This window comes from Chrysochloris asiatica, unplaced genomic scaffold, assembly GCF_000296735.1.
Source record: "Chrysochloris asiatica unplaced genomic scaffold, ChrAsi1.0 scaffold00038, whole genome shotgun sequence".
Classification (NCBI taxonomy): Eukaryota; Metazoa; Chordata; class Mammalia; order Afrosoricida; family Chrysochloridae; genus Chrysochloris; species Chrysochloris asiatica.
The window spans coordinates 14,200,033-14,211,381 of record NW_006408556.1 but is presented as its reverse complement, the minus strand read 5'-3'; the positions used below and the strand labels follow the sequence as shown (position 1 = coordinate 14,211,381).

Sequence of the window (11,349 nt, the reverse complement as noted above, 5' to 3'; positions counted from 1 at the left end):
AAGACCCAGGAGATGCTTGTCAAACATGTAGAGTCCGAGGTCTCCAATGTGGCAGGTCTGAGGTGGGTCCTGACATCTGTACATTAAACAACTATCCCAGGTGTCTCATGTATCCAGGGGCGTTTAAGACACTGTAAGCAGGGGGACTGAGATCAGATGAACTCCAGCACAGGCAGTCCTCACCTTAGGGAAGAAGTATAGGAAAATGGAATGCAAGTTCAAAAAGATGTACATGTGTGGTCTGGGCTGGGGTACAGCTGCCTGCTGGGGTGGGCTGGGGGAGAGCGAGTGTACAACAGGCCTAAGCCCTTGGGAAGGGGGGAGGGGGGCCTTGTCATCCAGCAGACACAGGTCAAAGAACAAAGCAGGACAGTGCTGCCTGCCTTCAGGACTAGGATTGGGCCGTGGGGCCAACACCCCAGTAAGGGGACAGGCCTTTGCCCCAACCTACCTTAAGGATCAATGAAGCTCTGGGGACTGAGGCAAAGCAGGCACTAAAATATTATGGGCTAGTGACAGAATGGGGGGGACTAGAAACAGGCCACCAAACCCTAGACAGTCCACGGGGCTTCAATTGATTGTCCACCTCGGGCTCCAGCCCCCATTCCACCCCACCCATCTCCTATGTTCAGATGAAATCCAGGGCAGGACCTGAGTCTAGTTTGGGATGTTACTGTCTGCCAGCATCTTCTCAGGGGACCTTATCAGTTCTGGAGGCGGTGGGGTTGGGGGGCTAGACCAGAAAGTGTCTTTCTCCAAGGACCTAGTTCTAAGGCTCAGTTTGCTTCTCTCAATGGTCAAGGCAGCCTTGACTTGGAGGAAGGGAAAGAAGAGCTGAGCCCAGGTTGAGCAGGTCCCTCAGCCCCAGTTCAGACCCCAAAGCCTCTTCACTGGACCCCTGAGAGTCTCCAGCTGGGCCCAGGCAGGGAAGGTGTTGGGTGGAGTCAGTCTTGGCCCCTGGCTGTGACAACACAGTAACTGGGGCCTTTGCCACTCTCTCCTTCCAAGAAGCAACGGCTGCTTCCTACTTTCCTTTTACAAGGGCCGTGTTGGTGGGTTTGGGGTTAGGCCAAGAAACCAAACCAGTTCAACATGAATTATTACACTTCCAGTGCCAGATGCTGGAAGGGGGCCCTGGCAGCTGTGAAGGGGTAGACAATACAATCGACTTTTCTGTTGTGAAAACCTAAGTCTGAGTGCACCGCTGTTCCAGCTATACCACTTACTAGCAGTAGGACTTTGGGCACGTTTCTTCACTTAAGCCTGTTTCCTCTCTTACAAAATAGGGTTACGACTATCTATGTCACAAGTGGACTGGAGCACTGGGAAGACACATAGCTGTCATCACTACTGTTCCCAGCAGCACTGAATCCCTGCCCTCAGGGCTGACAGGGGCAGGACCTGAGCCTTTACCCTATCTCCCCAGAGGCCAGCCTCTCTTTCCCCCACAGGCCCCAGGGAACACAGTGTAACCAAGAGGTGTTGGTCAGAGACTGGAGTGTCCTCCCCTTAGTCTCCAGCTGGGAAGCGCAGAGTGATCGAATGTGATCACCAGGGAACAAGGTCCAAGACTAAAAGGCAGGACTTGGTGAAGGTGGGAGGAAAAGGGGCAGGTGAGGTAACCAGTAAACACTTTACACAATAAATGGGAAGGCCTTGGGGGAGGTGAGGCTGGAGAGAGGGAAGGGAAAGAGGGCAAGCAGGTGCCCAGGACACAAGGGAGGTCCTGTCCCGCCAGGGAGTGCAGTGAGAACAGAGGGAGCTGAGCTGTAATGGATGCCCCAGGAGGTTCAGCAGAGGGAAGGGGTCAGGGCACGTTGCAGGACTTAACCTCCTCACCCCAAAAAAACCCTGGGCCTTCCCTGTATTTGATGTTCCCAACGGCCGACAGGTTCTGTTTCCAGTGGGAGGATGGCAGCAGCCTCCACAGGCTGAGAGACGGTGAAGGGCAAGAAGGAGCAACAATGGGCTCCAAGGCACCACTGAGAGGCTGAAGAGGACTCAGAAACCAGAACAAAAAAGGCCAAAAGAATTTTACTCTGAACACTGTGAGCCCAGGGGAGGTGGGCCAGAAGAGTGCAAGGTGTCCACAGGAGGGGGTTATCTGGGAAAAGGAGCTGTGGGTGCTGCAGTCTTGCTTCCCTGGGGGATGAGGCATGGGGAGTGGAGGCTGGGTGGGCCTCTTCTGGACTCAGCGCTTAGTCCGGGTACCCATATCTGGCCCCACCCCTCGAGTTCCCACAGAGTCTTTGGCAGTCTGGAAACCACATGGCCTGCTCAGTTCCTATCAGGAGAGATGCTGGACAGAGGCCCACCAGACTGACCACTAGCGCTCTGAGTTCTTCCTGGGGCTGTGCCTTCATTGGCAGGAAGAGGGCACAGCTGAGGCAGGGAGGACCTGGGGCCCGATGAAGTCATGCCCTAGTCTCTTTAGCTTCCAGGTCAGGGGTCTCTTGATGCACCCTCAGGACCAGGGACGCTGGGTTAGGCTCAAAGCTCATCAGGGGCACTATGTGTGAGGGGTGATGCCTTCTGGATGCCTTCCTCTTCCTCGGGGCTGGGGTCTCCCTCAAGGTCACCCAGCTCCTTCCTCTGTTTGCTGCTGCTGCTCCTGCCATCGGAGGCCTTGGCCTTGCTGCCCTTCTTCTTGGACTTCTTCCCTCCTAGGGCGGCTGTGTCCCCCTTCTTGCCAGACCACTGCTCTGCCAGGCAACCTGGGGTGAGGAGGGACAATTCCTCAACAGAGTGGCTTCCTGGGTGAGGAGCACCCAGCTCCTCCGTCACTATGGCCACCAGGTCCCTCCGTGACTGGCATGCTGTCCTGCACCTGGTTCCACTGCCTTCTTCCCTCACCATGTCCCGTCAAGCTCCTAAGACACACTGTTTCCTTTCCATCCTCTCCCACCCACCTCCCCTGAGAAGCAGTCAATGAAAAACCCTGCCAACTCCCTCCCCTCCCTCAGACTCACTCGTGTCCTTTCCCTTGAGCACGTGGTTGGCACAGAGGAACACTGTCAGGTCCTCCTCCTGGTGGTTTTTGTACCAGTCCTCGATCACCTCCTCAAACTCTTCCACCAACACGTCACACTGTTAATCACAATGTCTCACGTTGGTGAAGCCCAATCACCAAGCTGCCTCATGGATGAGTTCACTGATCTAATAACCCACTGCAAGATGGTAGGGAACTGTGGTCTCCTAAGGACACTGAAGCCAGCGAGGTGAGATGATCTCACCAGTCACTCAGCTCTTGGTCTTCCTCAGGTGTAGACCCAATCCCCACCCGGACCCATTAGGCACAGCAGCTCCAAGAGCTGAAGGGTCTGTACCTGCTTCTTGAGATCGGCCACCTCTGCCGAGGTCTCGTTCCACAGCTCATAGGGGATGTCCATCACCACCTTGACTCCTTTGTGCACCAGGTTATGTAGAGTCTCAAAGGTCTCTGACATGCCCTGGAAGAGGCGGCCCAATATGAGAGACAGAGACCCCTTTTACACCTCCCTCCCTCCTTTCCTGGTGGGGACCGAAACCCAAAGACCTAGTTCTAAGAAGTGAGGGCCCTCTAGGCTTCTCACCTTTTACTCTCCTCTTTCAGGCCTGTCTCCCACAACTCCCACACAAGACACACACAGACACACACATCTGCTTTTCCACATCTCATCCTTGAAAAGAAATCTGTTGCCCTTAGGCCCTGCTGTTGAACTTTTGAATGCAGACTCCTTTTTCAGGACACACTCACTAGCCTACACCTAGGTCCAGGCCAACTCTGACTTGTTCCTAGGACTGATGCTTTTCCTTGATGAGCAGAGGGTGCAGCCAAGGCAGGGAAGGCTCTTTATTCTGTTAACAATCTCTCTACCTAACTATCCAGGTCATCTCAGAGACAACATGCTATCTGTTTCCTTTAATCCTCTAGAATTCATATAAATATAAGAACGTACATACAGCTATCGCTTTCCTTTTTACATAGTCAATAGCATATCATGTACATGATTCTGGCCCCTGCCTTTTTTATATAACACTATATCTTGGAAACAATTAATTTCAGTTCATAAAGAGCAACTTCATTTTTTTTTTTCAAACCTGAATAATATTTCATCAAATGGTTGAAACCATTTAGTTAACTACTTTCCTCCTGGGAAAAATTTAGATTGTTTCTAATCTTTTGCTGTGCAAAGTAATGTAAAACATTTTTATATTAAAACAACCAAACTCAAAACCCAAACCCACTGCCACAGCGTTAATTTCGTGTTATTGTTAAGTGCCGTCGAGTCATTTCTGACTCATCTAGTGATCCTGCATATGGCTTCCAAGGAGCGGCTGGTGAGTTTGAACTGCCAACCTTGGGGTTCAAACCAACCTTGTGGTCCAGTACTTATCTTACAGCACCACAGGGATTCTAAAACTATAAATCTTTATGGGAGCAGTCAGACTCATCTTTCTCCCATGGAGCGACTAGTGAGTTTAAACCACTGACCTCAAGGTGAGCAGCCCAATGTCTAACCTATAGTGCACCAAGGCTCTGGATGTAATACAAACATGGGTTTGTTACTGATTGTTGTTGTAGCTGTTAAGTGCCGTCGAGTCGGTTCTGACTCATAGTGAGCCTGTATAGAGTTTCAAAGGACTGGCTGGTGAGCTTGAACCGCCGACCTTGTAGTTCAAACAGCCCTGAAGTCCAGCACATGAACCCACAGCACTACACCAGGATTAAAGCACAAAATTCACACAAATTTTGAAGATAAAACCCAAGACTTCTGCTGTTTTAGATTATACCCTGAGGCCTCCTAAGGCTTGATAACCAACCTTGTTTGCCAGGATTCTGAAGACAACTCCCTAACCATGTGCCAGCCACAGAGATTGATATGGACCTGGTTTAGAAGCTATTTTAGAGGGAGAGAAGCATCTAGGCAAACAGTGAGTGCACTGTATGAGACTAGTACAGGCACCTGGGAGGAATCTAGGTTCTAGCTGTGTGGGCAGAGAGGAAAAACCCACCCAACACTGTCGAGTCAATTCTGACTCATAGTGGCCCTAAATGAACTGCTCCATAGGGTTTCCAATGATGTAATCTTCATGGAGGACTCCTGGTGTGGTGCTGTAGGATAAGCACTGGACTGTGAACCACAAGGCTGGCAGTTCAAATCCACCAGCGGCTCCTCAGAAACCCTATAAAGGGTTGCTATGAGTCAGAACCTACTCCAACGGCACTTAACAGCAATAACAACAGTCTTCATTGAAGCGGACTGCTGCATTTTAACCCAAAGGAGCAAACTGTGAGTTTGAATCACTGATTTTTCAGTTAGTAATCTAACACTTACCCAATGTGTCACCAGAAGAGGGACTGGGCAATCACCACTCACCAAGTGGTTTCTGACATTCCTACGCCCCATGCTTCTTCAGATCCTGGACCTTGCTTAGTTTTCCCTATGTGATGGTGGCCCCTAGGGGATGGTCACCACAGCCATTTCTGCCTATTTCTGAGACTGAGGCCAGATGCTGATGGGGCAGACCCAGGCCATGATGGATGTGCCTCCTGCCAGTAAAAACTTAAGAGGTCTCCCAAGACGGAAGGTTGAACAGCGAGTGCAAACAGTCATCAATAAAAAATGGGAGGGTACCTCCCAAGGCATGGTCTTCTTCTAATGGCACCCACACCAAGTAGAGACACACTTAGATAGATGTAAGACCTGGTCCCAAAGGTGATGAAGGGCAAGCACAAACCCAACCTTGGCGAACCGGTTGCTGCCGGTCCTCTCCTTGTGCAGGCTATAGTCCAGGAGCCGCTTGCAGATGGTCTCAGTGACTTCGATTAACCGTAAGTCCCTGCCGAGACAGCAGCACAGAGGAGCTGAGTTCCTGCCCTCCTAGCCCCAGTGGGTTAGCGTCCGTCCCTCCAGCCCTACTGCCCCAACACCTGCGCATCTCACCAACGGGAAGGCAGAGCTGGAAGGAAGATAGGTCATCTGGTCTGGGGGCTCTGAAATGCTGGAACACAGACCAGAGAGACAAAATTTTAACAGGTCTCAGGCAAAAGGAGGAATGTTTTTAATAAAGCTAGATGAGCCTGTAATTAAAATTTTTTTAAAAAGTAAAATGTTTTCAACTTTGAAGTGAAAATATCATTTCATTCTAGTTGATGAACTTTTGCTGTTTTGAGATTAAAATAAAAATTATATACAGCAAAATGGTAGTGGTAGTGTGCCGTGGAGTCGGTTCCAACTCACAGAGACCCTGTACAGGGTTTCCGAGGCTGTAAATCATTACGGGAGCAGAAAGCCTCATCTTTCTCCTACAGAACAGCTGGTAGTTTCAAACTGCTGACCTTGAGGTTAGCAGCCTGACTCGCAACCACTACGCTACCAGAGTTCCTTACCAGGCAAAATAAAAAGGTTGGTAATCCTATGTCACCAATGTCTTAAAAAACTGCATTGGTCCATGAAATCCAAGAGTATGGGAATCATTGATCTAATCCAACAATCTTGCTTTTACAGATGAAGAACCTGAAGCTCAGAAAAATTAAGAGATTTATGAAGGTGTATGTGTGTGGGGGGGAACGGGGGTGCAGAACCAGAAGGCAAATTCAGGTCTCCGTTAGAGCTGCCTGCCTGCCTAGTCATGTGGACTTATTTAGCTGGAAAAGAAAATGGAATGCCAAGCCCCAAGGCTTCCAGGAACAAAGTAGGCCAGTCCCGTGAGGCGCCCTCACTTACGATTTGGTGTACTTGACTCCAGAGGCCTTCCGGTCCAAGATGCCATAGCCTGTGTCAATCACTTCCTTGGTCTTGCCAGTTTCCTCAAAGGCAGACTTCAGCTCCACGGCGACATATTTACACACTAGGGGAGGAAGGCCCAGCACAAGTCATAAGTGCTCCCAGGCCCAAAACTACTGCCGAGGAGTTGATTCCAACTTATGGTGACCCTGTAGGACAGAGGAAGACTGCCTCACGGGGTTCCTAAGGCCATAATCTTTAGGAAGCAGACTGCCACATCTTTTTCCCAAGGAGCAGTTGGTAGGTTTGAGTGGCTGACATTTGGGTTAGCAGTCGAGCACTTAACAACTGTGCCACCAGGGCACCTTGACAAGGACCACCCAGCAAAACAGACCCAGGCATGTGCCTATCTCAGATGGGGGTCAACATTCAGTGCAAAGAAGGAGTTAGAACCAGAACACCATATGAAGTTCACTTTGTGAAACAGGGGCATCCAGACCCACTGTCCTTCCTCTACTACCTTCATTTCTCTTTTGCTCCATCATTTTACTTGAAAAATTTCAAGCATACAGAAAAGCTGAACAGTGTTTAACAGTATATATTGTTTATTAGAGAGAGACTGTGGGACATCATTAAAAACTGTTGATCAAAGTGGAAGTTCTATGAGGGAACTTCAAAAAGTTTATAAAAAACATTACATTATCTTTTATTTCCATTTCTCTATGAACTTTTTGAAGCCCCCTCATAGACCTTCCAATTTATGCTCTCAACAATTGTTAATGATGTCCCACAATCTCACTCCAATAAACAATATACACAGTTTTTGCTAATTCATTTTGAAAGTTAGGTATAACCATTTGTCCAAAAATGAAGCTCAGGAGGCAGGAAGCAGCAGGAAAGAAGGACAAATGAAATGGGGAAACACAGGGAGGCTGCTGGAAAGTGCTGTTACATTGTAGAGATTGAAGTCAATGTCATGAAACAAAATGTATGAATTATTGAGTGGAAAATTAATCTGCTCTCTAAACTTTCACTCAAACCACATTAAAAAAGGGAATAAAGGAAGTTGTAGACATCCTTTGATGACCTTTCACCCTTAAATATTATGAACAATAAGGACTTCCAAAAAACTCATGCTCTTAGTAAGGGCCTTTGACCATGTCATGTGTCTTTCCAACTACGCTACAAGGTTTTCCAAAGTGAGCATCAGGTAGTGGATGTCTTCTACATTCTCCTAGTCTGGGACTCTATATATGCTGAATACTTAATCGATATTGCTGACAGATACCATGTTTGTGTGGTCATACAGTTTCTGGTGTCTTTGAATGGAATAAGGTCTTCAGGCTAAATATCATCAGCCTTGTTCTAACACTTGAAGCAGAGTTTAGCAGAAAACCAATTTACAACCAAAATAAATACATCCCCTAGAGCTTTTTTGGAGTCCTGGTGTGGCACTGTAGGATAAGCATTGTACCGCAAGGTTGGTTGGAACCACAAGGTTGGTAGTTCAAACCCACCAGTCACTCATTGGAAACCCTATACAGGTCACTGTGAGTTGGACCGACTAGGCAGCTCTTAACCACCAACTACTACAGAGGTTTCTTTGGTGAAATTTTATTTACTTGTTGACTTTGAGAACTTGGAACACTTGAAAATTCCAAAAGAAATGCTGATGATCTCAGAGTCTGAAATGAACTGAGGGTGTCTCACCTCTCTGGCTCTCTAGCCAGCACTATCTGGGCTCTCTCTCCTCTCCCATCCTGTACTCTGTGTAAGCTCATCATCTGGCTCTTTTGCATCTTTCTCCCATGCCTACAATGTACAGTATTCCAGGCCTGGGGGGGGGGGCTGGAATATTCTCTCTTTTACCCAATTAATCACAGTCATGATCCCCAATTCTTCCAAACCTTAACCCCTCAAGAACTCTACTGGGGTTCCCACCCAGAACCAGACTCAAAGGAGACCCACAGCACAGACCTAGACCCTCACAGACATCCACTCACACTTCCTGGGCAGGTTCTCCTTCCTTTGTGCCATTCAAGTTACAGAGCCAGGACGCAAGCTTTGCAGGCCAGGCACAGTATGCATTTAATAACAAAGGTATAAGACATTAATAAATAAAACTTTAAAACAGGAAAATTATAAGGCGCATAAGGCTGGAGTTTGCCAAGCCATCCTATAACTGAATATCCCTTTTAAATGAATCTTCATCACTTAGCTATAAAATGAGGTTGGTCTAGAATGTTCTCTAAGATCATTGCCAGCTCTATGCTTCTATGAATACCTCCTAGGGGAAAGGATATATGAGCTTCTCAAGCTATGAGAACAGTAAGAAAAACAGTAGGGACTTTTTGAAAGCAGAATTAGAACACGAAGAAGAAGTGAAACATCCAAAGGGTATCAGTAAAGACTAGCAGAAGAGTGAGAGGCCTGTTTTTATTCAAGAAAGTGAGGGAGGCAGAGACAAATCCTTTCTGGGGACATTAACAGTGAAGTAGCTCCTCTCTAGAGCATCAGACCTTTAATCTCACAGATGGAAGGATTATGGACCCAAAACACCCAGCCTCACTTCCTAGTGCTTAGGGAACATCTGACTGTAAGCTCTGCATCAGGATAAAATGGATTTATAGTCAGCTTTCTAGGAGGCCTGGAATTAAGAAGGTGGGAAGGAGTGATTGTGAAAGTCTGAGAATAAAACTGAGAAGGAAATGGAAAGGGAGAAACAAACAGGTCCTTGACAGTCCTGCCTCTCGTTTCATTTGGTCTCTCCTGTTTTTGTACAGGGTCTGGGTCAGATGTCTGTCTAGTCCACTATCTTGCTGTAAATTCTCAGTCCTGGCTCTCTTGGAAGTTCTGTGCCTCCATCCCTATACCTTTGGGTCTCTCTCTTTTTCTCCATATTCCTACAATGAATCTTCTCCTTCCTCAAGTTCCCTCAAGCTCTATCTTCCCCTAACATGACACCTTAGGCCCCAGACCCTCTTCTTTCCTCCACACAAACCTACAGGCCCTCTTTAACTTTCACTCTCAACAATTCGGTACCTCTAGCTATGATCTTTTTTACACAATCCCCATTTATTCATAGTTATTCCAAAATCATTTACTGAGAGCCTATCAAGTACTCCGTGAACTTGTATTTAAGCCCTGGAAATCTGGTCTCAAGGTGCTCAGTGGGGTAGACAATTACACAGATTAGGTTGGGGTGAGGGCACAAAGGAGATAGTTTCAGGTTCCTCTTCCTCTAAAACAAGTCATAGAGAACTTTTCAGTTCCTTAAACACGTCCTTTGCGTCTTAATCTGTAGCCTCTTTCTCTTCATTCACTAGGTTTACACCACAGGTTTAATCTTCAGCCTTTTCCTGAGCCTGTTTACACAAAGCCTACCCAGCTCCAGGCTAGATTAGATGCTCCTTACATGGCCCCCAGTCCTTTATCTTCCTATCACGTCATTTACTCCTCTGGGTTATAATTATTTGTTGTTTTTTTTAAACCAATGTTAGGAGCTCCAGGAGATGAGACTGGATCTCTCGCCCACTCTTGTGTCCAGCATATACAATGTCAGGCACTTAGATTCAATGAATGAGAAAAGCCTCTCTCAAAAGAATCTCGGACCTTCCATTCCCTAGACCCTTCCCCACAAACCCCGCCCCTCTGGTGGATACGCCCCCTCACCTTCGCATTTGCTAGGCAATCGAACCCAGTCGGTCTCTTCGGCTCCAGCATAGCTCGGGCCCAGCTCCGGGGTTGACAGCAGCAGCAGCAGCAGCAGGAGGTGTAGTAGAAGGCAGCGGGGGCCGGGCTGAGGCGCGAACTCATAAAACGACTCCATGGCCCAGCTAGAGCCGTTCCGAGCGGACCCCGCGGCGCTTCCTCCCGCAGCGCGCGTTGGGCTACTTCCCCGAGCTGCTTCCGGGACTGCACACGTGCCTCGGCGTAACCACGGCAACAGCGAGCCCCATGCCCGCCCCCTTCTCTTGCCACCTCAGCCCGCCCTAGAAGCCGCGGAATACCCGCGGAAGACGCAGCCAATGGACTCTGTCAGGGTTCGCCATCTGGCAAATAGGACGGCGATTTTATTTCGACCTCAGCCAATCAGAGAGCGGATGGTGTCCACAGCAAGTTGTGACAACATTTCTTCTTACCGTTAACTGTAGCTCTGGGAGAGCGCTGGAGGACCGGAATTGCGGATGGGAAGCATCGGTCTGGGTCTGAGTGGGAGGGATCGGCCGAACTGGTCCTGGAAGATGTGGGGAAGGCCGCCTTCACAGTCTTCTTGGCCTTCTTGAACGTCACTTCCCTCCTAGAGTAAATCATAACGCAGTATATCCTTCCTTCTGGTAGTTAGGTGCCATGGAGTTGGTTCCTACTGTGTACCACAGAAGAAAACACTGCAACGTCCTGCGCCATCGTCATTATCGTTCCTGTGTTTGAGCCCATTGTTGCAGTCACTGTGTCAATCCACCTGGTTGAGGGTTTCCCTCTTTTCTTCTGATCCTCTGCTTCACCAAGCATGATGTCCTTCACCAGGAACTAGTTCCTTCTGATATCATGTCCAAAGTATGTAAAATGAAATCTCACCAACCTTGCTTCTGAGGGTCATTCTCCTTCCAAGATAGTTTTGTTCATTCTTTTAGCAGTG

At 48.4% G+C, this 11,349-nt stretch overlaps 1 protein-coding gene across 1 annotated transcript; it reads right to left on the bottom strand.

The window, feature by feature from the left end:
- Positions 1-2,490: 2,490 nt before the first annotated feature.
- CNPY3 (canopy FGF signaling regulator 3) lies at positions 2,491-10,539 on the bottom strand. The gene is made up of 6 exons (XM_006860596.1): positions 10,383-10,539; positions 6,711-6,834; positions 5,727-5,823; positions 3,327-3,449; positions 2,970-3,087; positions 2,491-2,714 (listed from the first exon to the last, which is right to left on the bottom strand). The coding sequence occupies exons 1-6, from the start codon at positions 10,537-10,539 to the stop codon at positions 2,491-2,493; spliced, it is 843 nt and encodes a 280-aa protein (XP_006860658.1).
- Between the last annotated feature and the right edge of the window lie 810 nt (positions 10,540-11,349).

What these genes read in the sequence shown, in the direction of transcription:
- CNPY3 (XM_006860596.1), bottom strand. Translation starts at nt 10,539, where the DNA reads ATGGAGTCGTTTTATGAGTTCGCGCCTCAGCCCGGCCCCCGCTGCCTT. An exon ending in GGAGTCAAGTACACCAAATC is followed by an intron (nt 5,824 to 6,710) that starts GTAAGTGAGGGC and finishes CTGTCTCGGCAG; the next exon opens with GGACTTACGGTTAATCGAAG. An exon ending in TGGCCGATCTCAAGAAGCAG is followed by an intron (nt 3,088 to 3,326) that starts GTACAGACCCTT and finishes TGTGATTAACAG; the next exon opens with TGTGACGTGTTGGTGGAAGA.